We start from the raw sequence: 18,240 nt of genomic DNA, 5'->3' as shown, positions 1-18,240 counted from the left end.
ATATATAAAAAGAGAAGTATAAAATCTTGTACACAAAGTACCACTTTTTCCTTGTCATTTAAGGATGACACTGATTTTATTTTTCCTCATATAAAAGGAGACATTTTACTCTGTGCTGATTTAACAAGTATTCTTAATATATTCATAACAATAAAGCAGCTAAAAAGCTGTTCTAATCTCTTAAAGACTCTTTATCATCTGCACATATGATATATATTGTAAACAATCACTCAAAAAAATAATTTCATTCAAGTGATTATATTGCACTCAGAATTCTGGGATTCTCAATCAAAGATCAGTTTCATTTTTTAATAAAATGGAGCTTTAATTTTCTACTAAAAACAAGCAGGCATGCAAGAAATATAATACAATGTATTTAAAATGTCAGAAAAAGGGGTAAGTGTTTGGTTATGAAACTGAGTAAGAAACAATTCCCCAGTAGGCCACAGGAGAGTAGTATATTGTAAACATCCTGTTGGCTCTAAGGTGTTGCAGACCCTGTAGAGAGTGCAGTCTAGTTCAGCACCAAAGAGGTACAGGGAATCTGTTCAAGTGTTTTGTACTTCACTGAATTTCCATGCAATGGCACATGTAATAGACCACACATGAAGATAACAGAAATGAAACAAAAGTGATTACTGAGCTAATACTGAACTCATAGAAACACAGCCAATGGTTAAGTTTGCTGTAATCTTCAAATGCAAGTTTTCCAGGTCATTGCATTTTCTAACACAGCAATGATAACTGTTACTCTTGCTGCAAATGAAGTACAGAACTAGATTCCCTACTTATAGCTTACATGGACTATATGCCAGTGGCAGTCTGGACTCTACCCTCAGCCTAAAACACCCCAGCAAGATACCATTATGCAGAATGTCACCTTGATTTGTTTGCAAGAGTGACAACCTCCTCCATGCATTCAAGGGAGAAACACAGCAAAGTAAAAAGAAAAGAAAAAAAACATAGGAAAAGAAATTGTCAGCCAGTGCAAAGAGACTGCTGACCTTTACAATTCAAATGAAGGCTGTTTTCTCAGTCCTACAAGAGAAAGATTTCTCTATCAAACCTGTTATCTTCAGGTAGGATATCATCTTTGGAGTCCCTGAGATACCACAGCTCCCTATAACCACCTTGGACAAATGGAGAGACTGACTTTATATACAGGCTAACAAGGTGGAAGCCAATATATAGCACCCTGAGTTGCAAGTGAGACAACAGGAATGGGCAACGCATTCCTCAACAACCCAAGAGATGCAGAACAGACAGCAGAAGAGCTATGAGAGAGGGAATTCAGAGACATATAGCACAGGAGAAAAAAAAAGCGCCTTTCCCTGTTATCCAAGCAGTGAAGAAAAAGACAGCAGTCAGACAGAAGAGCATTCTGAGAAAGGCTCTGTAGAAATACGGCCTTCTAGATGTACGGTAGAACGATAATGCAAAAGAGACAAGTTAGGCAGTTGTGTTCTAGGTGAGCCAGTCAAGCACTGTAGCAATGACTAAGAACAGTCAGCAATCACTGACCTGTACTCTGGATATAAACCAGAAAGATTAACAGATTTTTTTTTTCCTGAAACTACAGAGAAAATACAAAGAGGAAAAATACAAAGTCACAATGGAATCAAGAAAATACTTTTTGTAGTCAAAACTGAAATACTGGCTTCAGAAATAATGCAGCCATCTGCTCTGTATCTTAAATAGGGTTAATCATAAAAAAGAGGTGCTTGTAAAATCTTAAGCTTGAAATACTTTATTTCCCAGTATATTGCTAAATACTTCTGCAGTTAAATCAAAAAGGAAGAAATACCAGGTAATCCTTGCAACTAGAAAATGGTTGCTGAACCATATGAGTTTCTAGAAAAGCATCCATAAAAATGTAAAAACACAACCTTCCCAAATTGATTAGAATCTCAAATGCCAGATTGTTTTCACAATGACCACAACATGAACATTGATGGATTTTTGCATCAAAAAACTAACTGTGACTTTGCCAAAGGATGGCTTAATACAGCAATCAGAACATCTCTAAAAACTGGGACTTGTATTTCTACAGTTTCCTGTTCTCTCAGCTGCTCAGCATTCAGCAAGTGATTCCCATTAGAAAAAAAAGTGCTATCTGGTGACAATTTTATAGTTGTGCTATATCTCAATACCTTCTTGGAAAAATAAAAGTGAATACAATGCTGAATAGAAATAGACACTCTACAAAAACTACCTGTATTATAATTCTGGAAAATATTTGTGGTGTTACACAGGCTACTGCTGATACAAAGAAAAAAAACCTGCAATTTTAACCATTTCATGAACATGAACAATGCACTTGTTCCCAGCCATTTGGAATGATCTGACATTCCAAATGCTTATAAAAATTGGGTAATAAAGGAACTAAGTCAATACCCTTAAGTACAATAAATAATGGTGTTTATTATGGTCGGGGCTGACCATGAGCATTTGTTCCGTATCTGCTCGGGACATGTGTAAAACCAGTTCTGAATCCTTGAGTTGCTCCCATTCCCGGTATTCCAAATCCTTGACTGAGTACATTGCCGTAGGGTGTGGATCCGTGATTAAAGCCCAATCCATAGGGCCTTGTCTGAGTGTTTAAAAGGATGACTGGGCTCACGTTTTTGCCAGGTGTATTAAAAGAAAATTCTGGTGGTGGGCTGCTGGGCTTAGCTGGAGTGGATGTAACAGGGTTCAAATTATCTGCAGCTTTCAAAGGTGGCATTGGTATAACGTGATGATCTGAAAGGTTCAGAATATTGTTGGCAATAGGCACAGATGATAAGGTAGGTCTGATCCAGTCATCTTTGAAAATCTGAACAGTCAAGGTAGAGACCAATGTGTATAATCTGTTAGTGACATGGGCAAGTACCATTTGTTCATTTGCATCTCTCCGGATTCGAACATGTACTGATCCAGCCTAGAAAGGGATAAAAATAAAATCATTAAATGTTACTTCAATTAAGAGGTAAGTTACCTCACAAAGAGGTAAGTTATCCTGCAGAGGATTATGCAAAGACCTTTTGCAGTGAAGACTGACTAATTTAAAAAACTTATTAAATATTTCCATAATCAGGATACATTTTGATCTTTCCTAATGATCACTTATGAACATATCAAGGTCATAACTCAGAAAAAATGAATCTCAAAACCAAACTATAAATACATGTGATGGCAGGAAAAGCAACAGTTGGGAAAAAAAGGCCCAAAAGAACAAAGTGTGCCAAACTCCATGTGCCAAACTTAGCAAAGAGGGTCATCACTGTGCTGTTGGAGCAGGCAAGAGGACAACACGTCAGCCATGCTCAAATTAGGAGTAATGTCAAGGACATAGGCAACGCCCCTTGTGGAATTCAGACTAAGATCTTCTCCTGGATGTGCATATAACTGCAGGCTGTCCTTGCCTTCCTCTCTGTAGCACTATCTCATTTAGTTTGGACTACTGTTGCAGTAGAGAACAGGACACAAAACAGACCCCTCATATGCTGAAAAAAACTGAGAAATTTCATATTTAACAAAAAAACTTGTTTCACAGTTTGTGCTATATAAGCCATTTTTATATCAAGTGGTGCCGCTGAAAACATATCCAGGCCTCAGGAATTTTCTACTATGATCTGGAAGATGCCAATAGGCAAATACGCATATAAAGGTTTTACAATTATCTGTGAACAACTCAACAATGCAATGATTCAGTATTTTGCGTGGCAGAGTAGTAAACTGACAGCTGTTTTCATATCAGCAAGTCAGAGCTACTGCCTCTTTCTTTACGAAAGGTGGCATACTGAAACAACTCAGAAGTAGAGAAAAATTCTGAGTCTTAATTTTCCAGCTGTCACAACATACCTACATCAACTTCGGAATAGCTGAGTTCTGTGGGATCATTCTGTACCACAAAAAAAAAGCCCTTAATTTCTTTCATCTTACAGAATATCAGTACATGACTGTAGTTGTTTTGTTCCACTCTTTCCCCCAGAAAATATGAAAACATATGATTTTACTATAGACCTTTGCTACCTTAGAGTTTACAGTTTTCTTTTTCTCCTGAGATGATTTATACTAACATACCATTTAAAAAAAAAAAAGCCTATCCTTTGGGGTTTCCTTCACTGCCAAAATACAAAAGAAACTCTACAGTTGCAAGATGCATGCTGTCATCTGGAGCTGCAATACACATAAATAATAAAACCAGTAATAAAGCTTGTAAAAAATATGAAGCACAAGGGAAGATTTTTTTTTCAATAAATCACAAAGACTGGATACCAGCTACATAATTTTTTTTAATCTTTAGAATTTCAGAAGAAATACACTACTTTAAATTTTTTATTTAAGTAGTAACTGGCGGCTATTTTAAAGGCTAATAAAGGTGTAACTTACCAAAGTGCCAAAACCTAATGTCCAGAAATGCTCATTTCGAACTTCCAAGACCCCATCCAAAGTTGAAACCTAATTTTATACAAGCATCCAGAAATATGAAAATAAATTAGAAGCAATGTTTCAAATCCTTTTAGAAATGTACTTCTACATAACCCTGAATAATACAGCATTTCAGTAGGGAAAAAAAGCTTCCATACATAGAATGGACAATGTCTGTTAATGTTGCCACTAATGCTTATCTATGGTACTTTTGCTATTCTTAAACATGCAAATCCATTTTTAAAAGTGTATTTAAGTAACTTATTTTAAGTAACTCTTGCTGCCAAATTGCAATATTTCCTGAACTTGATATGCTGTAAGTAAACAGCTGCCTGTAATTCTTTTCCTCCCTCCACTCACATTTGTAAACAACTTCAGTGGTAGTTCAAATTTAATTAATAAAAACAACAGCCCACATTAACAGATGTTTCAGATCATAGAGTCATAGCATGGTAGCGGTTGGAAGGGACTTCTAGAGATCATCTAGAATAACACTATTCATCTTGCAGAGCAAGATCCGCATCTTCTACATGCAGCTAAAAAATAACATTAAAACGTAATTCTTTAGCAATTTTCTTGGACTACTCATAAAACCTCTTCATATTCCTGAATGCTTATTTAACATTAGCTGTGCACACTATGTTTTGTATTATACAGCGACTTACCTCTCTAAGAAGTTTATCTAACTGGCCAATCACATGAGGTGGGGTTGTCTTTTTGTAAAAGAAAGAAAAGCAAGGAATAAAAAGGTTACCACAGAATCATACAGTGGTTTGACTGAAAGGGACCTTACAGATCATCTTGTTCCAATCCCTCTGCTAGGGCAGGGACACTTTCCTCTAGACTAGGTTGCTTAAAGCCTCATCCAACCTGGCAGTGAACACTTTTAGAATGGGGCACCCACAGCCTCTCTGGACAACCTGCTCCAGAGCCCCATCACCCTCACAATGAAGTGCTTCTTCAGAGTATCTAATCTAATATACCCTCTTTCACTTCAAAGCCATTACCCCTTGTCCTATCCCTACATGCCCTTGTAGGAAGTCCCTCTGTAGCTTTCCTGTAGCCCCCTTGTACTGGAAGGCTGCTGTAAGGTTTCCCTAAAGTCTTCTCTTACTCGGGCCGAACAACCCTAACCCATCTCCACAGGGATCTTTCTTATAAAGATTAATTGGCATTTTTTAAGTAACAGAGCCTTTAAGTCTGGTCTACCCACAAAAGAGACCAAGGGCATTAAACAACAAATTCTTATGACTTCACAATGAGTTATTTCTCTGTCCTTAAAAATATTCTAGCACATGACAAATTCCCCTGGGAACACTTCCCATTCAAATGCTTAAAACAGATATTCTGTGTTTTTTTTTTTTTTTTTAAAAGGTAAGGACAGATAACAAAACTGAAACCACAAAACCTTGTGTTTTGTGGCACTGCCTTACTTGCCTTACCTGGAGTAGTACTTTCCCGCTGTAGACACTCATGGGATACATGGTACCAAATGTCATCAGAGCAATTGCTATAGCAGAGGCTGTGTCTATAGCAAAATAATTGCTAGAGAGAAAGAGCAATTTTCAAGAAAACCAGGTATTTACATTCTTGAAAGGCATAAGAATTTTCTTTTCATTCTTTTAAATTATATACACTTAGAGAACGTTACATATACTAATCTCATCTGAATTACACATCTTTTAAAAAAGATGAATATATTTGTGGAGTTGCAATCCCATTCGTACCAAACATAACTGTTGATCATATCATTCCTTTCACGTAAAAATGCAATTTCCTGTAGACTAGATATAAAAAGCTATATATTTTTTAAACAACTGTACATACTTGATTTCTATGAGCATATATGTAATGCAAAGAGCTAGAGCTCCTGCAATATCAATCAAGACAAAAGGGTTCATTCTTGGCAGAAAGATGCTACTCAATCCTGGGATGATTCCACAAATACTGGAATAAAACAGAAAAAGCAATTGTTAGCTATGTCTTCATCATTACTCCAAAATTCAAAAGAGATACACATTTGACTTCAAATACACCTTGCAGTCATAGCAAATGATGTCTCTGAGGATTGTAGAAGCACTTCTAATTCTGCTCAAAGTTTTGTTATAGTCTGACATCAGCAAAAATTCATCAAGTTTAGATCCATGTCTCTCATATCTGAAAATACTTAGGCATCTTAAATTTGCTTTAGGTCTATCTAAACTGATCTTTATACAGCTTTTCTACATGTTAAAATATATCTCTTGTGCTACTTTCTATTTTCTGGTAACATACGTAGCTGTTTCAGCTGTACACACAAGAATCTACAAGTTCAGATGTTGCTATTACATATATGTAAGACTGGTGGATTTGCATATCACTAGTTTTCAATTCATCTGCCACCATGGTGTGCAAAAGTGAAAGGCAAAGCTAACTAATTTTTTAGATCTGAAAAGGGAGACCAGCTAGCTGAATAAGAGGAGACCAAAAAACCCATAAGGCAACACTGGGAAAAGTTAGTTATGTATTTATCTCTTATCGATGAGAGCATGAAGAAAGCAAAGGGTTTTTGTACTTCCCGGTGAATGCAAATGCATGTCACCTACTGGAAAAATCTGAAGGAAAAGACAGCATGAAATGCTTTATGGCTATGTTTAGAGCCAACCTATGGTTAGACAGCACATACTGGTCTGTTCCTGGAAGAATTTTAATCAGCATAATTATATACACATCCTGATATTTTGGAACCAGCACTGCTTCACAGAATACACCTGAAATGGCTGGATATGTACTAACCAAATTAAGTATTTTAAAAAGGTATAATGTCTACAGGTTCTCTCAAAACCCAGTAGTAATTCTAGACTATTGATCTGGGAGCCCTTCAAGTTATCCACCTGTGTCCTTCCCCATTAACTTTGTGTCTGTCATTGCCATCCACTTTTCTTTTACATTGAAACTTCATGTATTTGGGCAACCGTCTCGTTAGCCTTCCAAAGCTATTTTGCAGAATTTGGCTCTGATGATGTAATACCTTATACCTGTATAAAATCAATTAAGTATTTTGTTTAACGAGCCAGTGTTCTCTGCTCTCCTCAACTGTATACAAAAATCTTAACAGGCAGAAGCAGATGGGCTTTCAGCAGACTTAGCATGTTGTACAATACGGTCTGACTTTCTTGTTTTGATACTGACAGCATAAGTACTTGGAAGAACATGTATGGCTCAAAATAAACTTTTCTCACATCTGCCAAAATTATTTGCAAACAATGTTATCTTACATTCAGATATCCAATACTTGCAAGAGAGTTAAATGAAAAGATGAATGTGCAACACTGCCTCAGTCCCTGGAAGACACATACTTTCCAGTTTCCTGCTAGACAAGGTGAGAAGTTTCCATAGCTATGTTTCAGTGAGTAACCTATTTCATATACCACATTTAAACTGCAACCATCGTCGTTTGCCCACCCCACAAATAAGCACTAATTACTACAAAACCACATCTCTCCAGTAATGACTGTTGAGAAATGCAGTTCAAGATTTTACAGGGCAAAGCTAGTTTACTTCACTTCATCCAAGGAAAATTACATACAATGTACTGAACACATTCAAAGGAAAGTTATGTTAAAAGATGTATTTCTATTAGATTGCTGTATCTGGGAAATATGAGAGACACTGTTTGCTCTAGAGTTCATGCACTAGACCTACAGTAGGTAAAGCTATTTTAAAAGCTCTAGCACACGACAGTTTATGCCACAATACCCATCCAAATCCTTATTATATGCAAAAACCCCATCATTGCCTTCCAGAAGCTAACAGTTTTGAAAAACATTATAAAGCTTTACCTTCTACTAAGATCTGCTACATGTTCCTGAAGCCAACTTGTGCTGGCAGCTGCAAAAGAAAGAATAAAATTATTAGGAGTTAGAGTATCCATTTTAAAGAATACAAAGTATTATTTTAATGGAGAAACCCAATCCATTTATTCATTCACAGTGTATCTCAACAGATTTACTGTCACTTAAAAAGAAACCAAACCAGTCTTAGTTTTACAGGCAGTAAAATGACTGTACCTCATAATAATCTCAACTGATTAAATACAAACATAACTGCAGATTATAATAATCGTATCTTTGATATAAAAGTATAATACACGACTACAATTTACACTTGTCAAGAATGACTGCAAGCTATCTTCACAGTTAAAAAGTGCTAACTAAAAGAACTATTAAAAAGAATTATTACATTAATTTACTTTTAATCCATTATATATAGCCATAAAATGTCTTCAAAATTATGGTATCTGTCAAATGACCTTCGCTGGTTGAAAGCAAAAGATGGAAAATGAAGGGTACTTCAGCATTAAAACCATACTCAGTTTATCACATTAATGCTGGTTATAGTAATGTATGCCCACTAGTTAAGAAAGTTATCTGACAAGTTATACCCTGATAAAAATAGGAAGACTAAAGTATTTTCCCCAATTCTTTTTAAAGATTAATTTATCACATACCTTCAGAGACATAAGCAAAAGGCTTATTCCTAATGGAAAGCATTGTAAATAAGTTGAAAAAGAGAGCCACAAAAGTACCAACCAGCAGTCGACCCCTAGGGTGGGGAAAGAACATGTCTTAATTTCATGTAATCTTAAAGCATGAAATCAAGCTGTAATTAACAGTAATGGCATCAAAATACTTTGCTTGGTATCTTTCACTGAGACTGAAAACAAGAGTAAGATAAACCAGCATAATGCTTAATAACTGGCAATGTATTATCTGTCTAAGGGTTATAAGAGATCGCTGAACTTGGTTCATGTTATTGTATTAGGCTGTACATAATGTTCATAATGTTGAGTAACAGTTCTTAACTAATTGCATATATGCACACACATACATGTCTGTCTAAAATACGTCATTCCCTCAGCAGCAGAGCTTAAAAAGCTTGTTTCCTACAGAATTATGCCCTATGCTCCTACCTTTACCTAGGAGACCTACAACTTCACCATACGTCCCATGCCCCAGCACCTCCAACTCCCTCATGATCACAGTATGTTTGCCATCCACATACCAGCCCTCCTAAGAGTCCTCCATAAGAAATGAGAGTAACTAAACTAGCAAAACCAGCAATGTATAGTTAAATGATTATCTAAGACAGCACTTGCATTATATTTCAATTGTACCTTGAAAAGACTATTTGAACATGAGACTAGAACAAATGCCAAAGTACCAAAACCAATTTGGTGTTGAATGTACTTGCATAATTAATACATGCTACATTAAGAATTAGAAACACAAAGAGACACTGAAAAAAATATCACTTTACATGTCAGAACAATTTCTTACGTGTGTATCTCAGGTTGTTCCAGAAACCGCTCTGCACTACAAAAATAATTGAAAATCTGAGTTACATTCATACAAAAAAACCCTTGATACCTGAAGCATTATTTTTCAGTTCTGAAGAATTAGCTGTCATTCATAAAAAAAAAAAATCATACAGTACTGGAAAAAAATTATTTGCTTAAATATGCACAGCAGTTTTTATAAGTGATGAAAGCATTTAACACTGAGAAGCAGTGGAGTGTAATCCAGATTTTCCAGCTATTTCCAAACTGTTGCACAGAGGAGGTAGCAACCATGAATGCTGCCTGTGCAACCGAAAGATGCTTGTAAAGGAACACGACAAAAAATACTGCTACTGCCATCACCGGTGTTGGGAACCACAGTAAACTAAGCCTGAAATCCCTGAACTTACAGCCTCTTGATAAGTAAGGACAAATAAAATAGATGTTGTAAACTGTGCTGGAGATACAAATATTTTTATACCCACCAGTAATACAAGAAAAAAAGCTTCAGTTGTAATAAAAAAACCTATGATAAATTTGGAGAACTTCCTAAAAGTGATGTTGGAAAACTTGGAGGCTTTGACAGTGTGTCATTATTAGAATTCATTGCAGTGTGTTGTCAGTACAATAGAACAACCCATACTATAAAATTGCTAAGTTTTTAACACAGCCCTTTATAAAGAAAACTGAATGCTCAAATAGAAGAATGGAAGGGAAGTTGCCCCAGTTTTAAATTCCAGATTTTAACAAAAGCCTCTTCATTTCTAAAGACTAAAATAAATTTTTAGGCTAACCTCCCAAAATACAAATGTTTCCAAGCATGGATGGTATGTTGAATTAATACTTGAGCAAATTTTGAGGGACAGATCAAGTTGATAGTTTTCTTAAGAACATTCAGTCTTTTCCCTGAAAGCTGCTTAATTACATCTATTGATATTATTTATATCAATATTATATTATTGATATTATTTCACCTAAAGCCTAAATGTCATTAACTAAGAAAGGGCTAAGTGAGTTTCAATTAAAAAAATTGTCCAAAGAGGTCAACAGAGGAAAAATAGGCAGTGCCATCTGTGCCTTTTTATGCAGCCCTTTCTTAATTAGTGACAAAATGATATTAAATCCTTCCTTAATTAATGATAAAATTATATTTTTTCACCTAAAGTCTACATGTAGTGTAGTTAAGTGAGCAGTAAGGTTTAGCAATTTTTAAAACAAATCTGATTTTTTTCTCAGTATCTCTCTATAACAGCATTTGTAGAAAGTGTATGCTTTTGCTCAATCTGGAATACCTTCACAGGTAACAAAAAATTCAAGACAATGATACATATTCCTACCTTTCTTTCAGTATAAAAAGAGCACCGAGCTGTGCCAGAACTGTAGATGCAAATACAGCTAGAACTTCAAACCTTTCAAACCTGAAATTTGAGAATTAAGTTTAGATACACTGAACACTGCATCAAATGCATTCTGGTCTGTACAGAACCAACAGGATAGACCTACCATTATTTATAATTCTTTCAAAAGCAAATAGATGCAAAGAAATTTTAAGTTGTAACAAATAGACATTATGTGCAATTTCTTTTAAGCCAAGATGCTACTTATCACAAACAGCTTGAAATTAAACATTTCTTAATTCTTTTTCCCATCCCTCCCCTTTCCCTTCCTCCCCTATTCTGTAACTCATTTTTAGTCTCTTTTACACAGATTGCTAGTTGTGGCTGTTAGGATCATAGAAGCAATGATAGCGACATATTAAATGCTGTATTATCAAACTGTGGTTCTTGTTATTAGTACTTACCCAAAGGAATAGACTGGGCTGGTTTTCTTCATCATTACCCAGTAGCTTATTAGACATGTTACCAAACTGAAAAAAGGAGGCTATGATAAATAAGTGCAACCTTTACAAACTGGATAATCTACAAATACATACTTCAGCATTCAGAATTGAAAAAAATTATATACCAACATTTTACTATGAACTCAACCCCTCCATCACTGTCACAATGAGGGTTCCAGTGAATGTCACACATAGTAATGAAAAGTAAAACTGGCCATTCTCTGAGAGCCACAGGCCTCTTGCTATTTTCTTTCCAAGTTTTTCCTCTGTACTGAATGTCTGAAATTCCAATTATTTTATCTCCACGGTACTAGCCTGAAATTTTGTAGGATGAATCTCATTTCCTTTGCGTATTTTTACTCTATTGACCCCTTTGGACATTTTTTTTTTAATTGAAACTCACTCAGATTGAGTGCCCTCTGTGGCTTTTTATGCAACCCTTTCTTAATTAATGACAATGTTAAATCAGACGGGATCAAGAACTCATGCCCAGAGTCGCTGAACAATCACATCCTCACAACCTGATCCACAGCTGTGTGAAGCAAAAGCAAAGGAAATAATACTGCTCATATACAAAATAGTAAATTCATACACTCAGTAACACCAGGAAAAGTCATAATGACCAGGAAAATTAAAAAAAAATGAAAGAATCAGAAATTAATTTCTGCAGCAGAACTACTGGGCATTGTTCTCCCTTAGAGCAAATGAAAACTTTTGAAAGAGATTACTGTGAGTTAAAATAATCTTCTATTCAATTTCCTAATTAACCTAATATGTCAGTGCTAGGGGTATTCCATCTTCCCCTAAAACTTAAAAAATCCCTATACAAGTACGAAATAAAACATCAAACTTTTCCTAAGGTGAAAAAGGTACTTTGAGTCAAGATGATAAAACTCAGCAAATGCAAAATTCTAAGATAAATTATGAGATTCATTACAGCTACATCACAATTCTAGTGCAGTCACAGATTAAGTATTCTTGTGCCTATATCTACTATTCATTTTCCTTTCTGAATATTTGTAGCTGTTATTTATAAATGTTTTACTACCAGTCAGATAAGCTATAACATGTAGTGGGCAAAAGAGACTGCAGATAGCTGATCCATACTTTTTATAAGATAATGAAGGTTAATAATTAAAAAATACACATATTTTATGCAGTTTATTTTCCAGCCACTGCTACCAATCTGCATCTCAGGTAAGAGCTGAATATATTTCATTTCTGTACTGCCAATATTATCAATAGTGTTCAGAACTTTCATACTTAAAGTAGTTTCAATATCATTTTCTCAGGAAACATGAAAAATACTAAAAATATCTAATAATCTTATTGGTAGAGTGTATGGTTTCTAGCTCTTGAAATATTTTGAAACAGAAATAGGATTAAATATTCCTTGTTTCTTGATGCCAAAACTGAGGGATGGTTCAGAAGTAATGACTACGACACTAAGAAAATGTTCTGAGTGAACCACCAGATAGCAGTTTGATGCCGGATTCTGGTTTGTGGTGTTATGCATCTGCACAGAGAAACCTCTGACTGAACTGAAATGCTACTAGTCATTCTCAATACAGCTGTGGAGTTTCTCGTCATCTAGCTATTCTTACCTACAATTATATACTCATTTAAGCTATATTTAAACAAGTTTCTAAACATATTTCTTTAGTGATGATTCTAATAACATCTGTCTGTACTGGTAAACAATTATTATATGTACAGAAATATACAAAGACAGACACAAATGAACAGTAAGTGAAAAAAAAAAAATCCTCACCTGAAAAGGTCAAAGATTGTCAAATATGTGTAAGCAGTTAAAGCTGTAAAAAAAGCAAGTATTAAAATTTAGTATAATTATTTCAATGCAGGAATCACTCATATTCTTTTAAGTCTCTCCTGGACAGCTCCTTTCCATCTTCTATCTCCATAAAACTGTTTCTGCTGATAGAACAAGCCTCTGTCTTTTATATGTCATGAACACACCAAGATATCTAACTTCACAAACAAGTCAATTGTGGCAATCTTAATTCTAATAAAGAATGAAACAGTGTCCAGATACAAAAGGTTGTGACTAAGAATTCAAATAGAGAAAAGTCAGGAGATCTTCTAGTAACATGCCATTTGCCAAAGCAAGAGCTCTCTTAAGTGCATTATTGCAGTGAAAAGTAAGTTCAACAGAATTTTTCACTTGTTTTGCTTCTTCAACCCATCTTGAAACTGCAAGAAAGCCCATGTCACAAAAACGTAAGGTGTTCTACTTTCAGTACAGATGATGGGGAGCATCCTGGAGCCCCTATACGAAAGTACAAGATAGACAAAAACATTGAAAAGGCACACTCCTTTTGCCACACTACAAACATCTTACTCAACTAAAAGTGAGGGTCTCTATACATTACTGGTATTATTTATATAAGGAACAGATTTGAGAAATAGCTTAAAAACTTTTTGTTTTCTCCCAGTCTCAAAGATAAAAAGGGTATTACAGGAAGAAAATGAGCAGCCCAAGCAAAACCTAGCAGGCTTTGATGGACTTTCACCCATCCACACTTTCCCGGAAGAAATGCCTCCACACTGACTGTGGCAAATCAAAAGCAAACACTTTCCAAACCTGGCTGTGCAGCCACCTCACTCCATTACATGTTGAACTTTGTTTTTTTAGTATGTTGGAACGTCACAAGCTAAGAAACACATGGTAGTTGGTTGTAGTTTCAGTACAAGAGAGCCACCTACCTATGCTGTTTGTAGAGCTGCACCACATTAGCAGGAAGCCAATACATACTAAATTTATAGCACCAAACAGCAAGATCTTCCAGGACTGTTGATGAGAATAAATATGTATTTTACACATTCCCAGATTTACATGACAAAAATATATCTGCCTGGTTTTAAAAAACAATATTGCAGCACCTCATCATGAAAACACAGTTGGCTGCTCCTCCCTCCCAAAAACTTACAACTTATTTCAGAACAACAAGCTTCTCTCCTTTAAGGACTGTCTCAAAACTCGTTTATAAACAGCACTTGTGCACTACGCTTAAAATACCTTTTTGGTCTAAAAAGAATGACCCTTGTATAGTATGTGCATTTAATTGTACACACGCCAGCTGACTTTGAAGACAGCCTTATAGAACTTTATATTAGCAGATTCCTCTCTTTCTGCTGGAACCGTGCATATTCAGTTTATTGTTCTACTAAACACATTAAATATAAATGCAGTTACTAACTGACAGGGACAAGGAACAGGAAGGAATCCAGCTTCACAGATGGATTAATTTTCTTTTAAATACAACTGGAAAAATCCGAAGATAATATCAAAATATCCTAAAGTTAGTATTTTAACTTATCACAGCTAATGTGTTCTTTATCATAATTCTTCATTCTTTAAAACAAACACTTACCCTCCTGTCTGCTGCAACAAGCCTAAACTCATACGTTAACTTTCCAACCAATGACCTCTGTGATTTGCGGAACAGGTGTATCGTCCCCTACAAAAAAACCAAAAAAACAAAACAAACAAACAAACAAAAACTTACTTGAACCGTAGTTTAAATTATCAAAACGGAAACATTGATTTATGAACTATTTTCATAATAACATCAGAATCAGAATGAGTTTTTTGTTTACTAGAGATAGCTTGTAAACATTAAATTCCGCAATATTTTTATAATTCTACATGGTTATTACATTAGAAAATTATGAATGACAGAATCAAGCTTCATTTAGATGTAATCCATAATTTTAGTTCACTGGAAAATATACCAATGGGCATCTTTCATACGAGGAAAGACTACAGGAACTGGGGCTCTTTAGTCTAGAAAAGAGAAGACTGAGGGAGATCTTATTAATATTTACAAATATCTAAATGGTGGGTGTCAGGAGATTGGGACATCCCTTTTTTCTGTAGTAGCTAGCAACAGGACAAGGGGTAATGGGATGAAGCTGGAACACAAAAAGTTCCATTTAAACATAAGAAAAAACTATTTCACTGTGAGAGTGACAGAGTACTGGAACAAGCTGCTCAGAGAGGTTGTGGAGTCTCCTTCCTTGGAGGTCTTCAAGACCCGCCTGGACATGTTCCTATGCAACCTGATCTAGGTGAACCTGATTCTGCAGGGGGATTGGACTAGATGATCACTAAAGGTCCCTTCCAACCCCTACCATTCTATGATTCTATGATACCATTTACAGAGTCGTTTTGTAGTTTTATTTAAATAAAACTACCATAGATGTCCCAAAACCACAAATATTTTTATTTTCAAGGCATGTTTCCCACTCAAAGCCAAATATTTTATTAAAACAAGAAAGTATTGTTTTTATAGATAAATGAGAATCCATCAGAGAAATAAACCCAACGCTGGTATCATCTGTCATTTGGTGAGAACCAGGTCACACAACGAGATGCACAAACAGTCTCAATCATGGCCTAACCTGAATGTACATAATAGATGCAGTCACTTTAGGTGCTTCCTCGCCTTTCCTGGTGCAGAGAGGATGCATGAGCATGCAGGAGGTAGGAGAGAGGAAGTACCACGTGGCTCTCCTGAAAGCGTGACTACCAGAAAAATTCATCAACCATGCCACTTGTTCCGTTTCTTCAGAGGCCCCAAGTTGTCCTTTGTTCTACTCACTCCACAAAGAATCAATCATACAATTGTTTCGGCTGGAAGAGACCTAGTCTTTGTCCTACCCAGCCCATCTGATTTGCAATAGAAATTTGTGGGCTTCTATCAGGTGGTGTCATATGCAGCAATTTGGGCCTGGGTGGAATAAGGTTTGATTGTAAGCTATCACATCTGTAACTGCCAGGAGAGAACAAAAAGACATATGAACAGGCTGCTTATCAAAACAGACTCAATGAACTTACAGGCACAGCTGTATTGCACAGTATCTGTAGAAACACATGTATGTCTTGGTGTCATCAGTTAAAAAATCAGTTGCTCACCTGGGGCAAAAGGGTAGCACTTAACTTTCTTTACTAGAAAATCACTACATAAGGATTTTATTTTTCTCAAGAGACATACAGGGTAACAGAAGACTCTGTAAAGCTTTTCTAATAGGCAGTGGTCTGTCTGCCCTTGCTTTCCCATGCTGTTTGCACCATGTTCATTGCCTTGCTGTGCTGTGCCACACCTTTCCACTTACCTAAATGAGCCCATGCATTAAAGCTGTGTATTCTGTACCACTAAGGAGAAGCCTATGCAAACCCACGCTAGCCATAGCTCACCCCTGGAAGCAAGCTCTCATTTGTCAGAAGTTTCCCTTTGGCATTAAAGCTAGCTCCTAAGCTTCTATCAATAAAATGGAGACAAACACTCCTGCACTGAGCAGAATGGGAGCTACCTCACATCAGGTACTGCAGGTCCCCACATGGTGCTAGAACAGCCATGAAAGAAGTATTTCTACAATGAGTGCAAGTGTCTGTTCCAGTAACGTCAACAGGTAACAGTACTTGTCACTGACACTGGTGACAATTCACTTGTGCTTAGCATAAAAAGTGAAAGTTTAGACACTGAGATGAACCAGCACATATAGCACTCATTCAACACTTGTAAGTACCCCAAGGGTGGATGTCAAGAGGACAGGGCAACACTTTTTTTCTGTAGTGTCCAGTGACAGCACAGAGGGTAACTGACAAATGCTGGAACATAAAAGAGTTCCACTTAAACACACAGAAAAATATATTTCCTGTGAAGAAGCCCTGGCACAGGCTGCCCAGGGAGGTTGTAAAGTCTCTTCTGGAGGTTCTCAAAACCTGCCTGGAAGTGTTCCTGTGGGGCCTGATGGAGGTGAACCTGCTTTAGCAGAGGACTGGACCAGATGATCTCGAGGTCCCTTCCAAACCCTACCATTCTACGGTTCCCTGAAGAATAACTCCCCCTGTTTGGGAATAGAGTGATAAGTACCAGAAGCAACAGTCCCGTGGGAGTAGAGGCAATACAGTCGTTTGTCCTGACAGGAATGCCACTGAATGAAAACTTAGATGCCGAGACTTCCACCGCGGCCCATCTTCAAGACCGGGCGCGCACCACTAGTTCGAGATGCACCTCCAGCCGAGCAGCCCGCCACGACTCCCAGTACCCACCCCCATGCCATGCGGAGCGAGGTAGGAGAAGCGGGGACTAAAGAGGAAGCGCTACGCGGAAAGCCCCAGCCTCCTGGGCCCTTAACAGCCGCTTCAGGCCCACCATGTCCCGCCAGGCCCTGCCGCCCCGGCGCAGGTGCCCATCCGCGCCGTTGCCTTGTCGGAGGGGCACCTACGGCAGCTCCCCGCCGAAGCGGCGGCACGGGGCTAACGGCGGCGGGTACAGCGCCCGCGGCTGCTCATGGCCGAGGCCAGGCCGGGCGGGATGGCCCCCGCGCGCAGCCACGTCACCGCCGTCCCGACGGGGCTCGCGCCAGGAGCAGGGCGGGGGGCGCGCACCGGCCGGGCCGGCACCGGGGTACGGACCGCTCTGCTCTGACCAGGTTCCGCCGCGGAGACGGGACCCGCCCCGCCCGGGAGCGGTAGCCTCACTGGCCGCGTCTCCCCTCATCCTGCGCGCGACTCCACTCCCACTCCCTCCTCCAGCGGGGGCCACTCACCATATTACTCCCCGCACCGGAAGAGACGCCGCCATGAGCGGCCGGAAGAGGCGGAGGAGGCTTCCGTCGCTACGGCAACAGGCGGGCCCGTGAG

The 18,240-nt window shown here is 37.7% G+C and overlaps 1 protein-coding gene across 5 annotated transcripts; it reads right to left on the bottom strand.

Moving 5' to 3' along the window:
* Nucleotides 1–192: 192 nt before the first annotated feature.
* On the bottom strand, nucleotides 193–18,230 carry SLC30A6 (solute carrier family 30 member 6). Of its 5 annotated transcripts, none has more exons than XM_061991112.1 (15): nucleotides 18,147–18,230; nucleotides 15,993–16,363; nucleotides 14,963–15,049; nucleotides 14,295–14,379; nucleotides 13,342–13,384; nucleotides 11,532–11,597; nucleotides 11,068–11,148; nucleotides 9,732–9,767; nucleotides 8,903–8,997; nucleotides 8,235–8,283; nucleotides 6,241–6,360; nucleotides 5,856–5,958; nucleotides 5,079–5,126; nucleotides 4,375–4,443; nucleotides 193–2,920 (listed from the first exon to the last, which is right to left on the bottom strand). In XM_061991112.1, exons 2-15 carry the CDS (start codon nucleotides 16,131–16,133, stop codon nucleotides 2,423–2,425), a joined length of 1,521 nt encoding a protein of 506 aa, XP_061847096.1. In that variant the 5' UTR covers nucleotides 16,134–16,363; nucleotides 18,147–18,230; the 3' UTR covers nucleotides 193–2,422. The 5 variants fall into 5 exon arrangements, with proteins under 5 accessions (XP_061847096.1, XP_061847097.1, XP_061847098.1 ...); XM_061991113.1 differs by lacking the exon at nucleotides 18,147–18,230 and adding an exon at nucleotides 17,468–17,804; XM_061991114.1 differs by lacking the exon at nucleotides 15,993–16,363.
* Nucleotides 18,231–18,240: the final 10 nt, after the last annotated feature.

The sequence above is a fragment of the Colius striatus genome, chromosome 2 (assembly GCF_028858725.1).
Source record: "Colius striatus isolate bColStr4 chromosome 2, bColStr4.1.hap1, whole genome shotgun sequence".
NCBI classification, from domain to species: Eukaryota; Metazoa; Chordata; class Aves; order Coliiformes; family Coliidae; genus Colius; species Colius striatus.
This window is presented reverse-complemented; position numbering and strand designations above follow the sequence as displayed.

Excerpts from the sequence above, each read along its gene's own strand:
- SLC30A6 (XM_061991112.1), bottom strand. The coding sequence starts at position 16,133 with ATGAATTTTTCTGGTAGTCACGCTTTCAGGAGAGCCACGTGGTACTTC. Across the intron at positions 6,361-8,234 it reads GTAGCAGATCTTAGTAGAAG|TATTTGTGGAATCATCCCAG; the intron begins GTAAAGCTTTAT and ends GTTTTATTCCAG. Across the intron at positions 2,921-4,374 it reads CATTAGGTTTTGGCACTTTG|GCTGGATCAGTACATGTTCG; the intron begins GTAAGTTACACC and ends ATCCCTTTCTAG.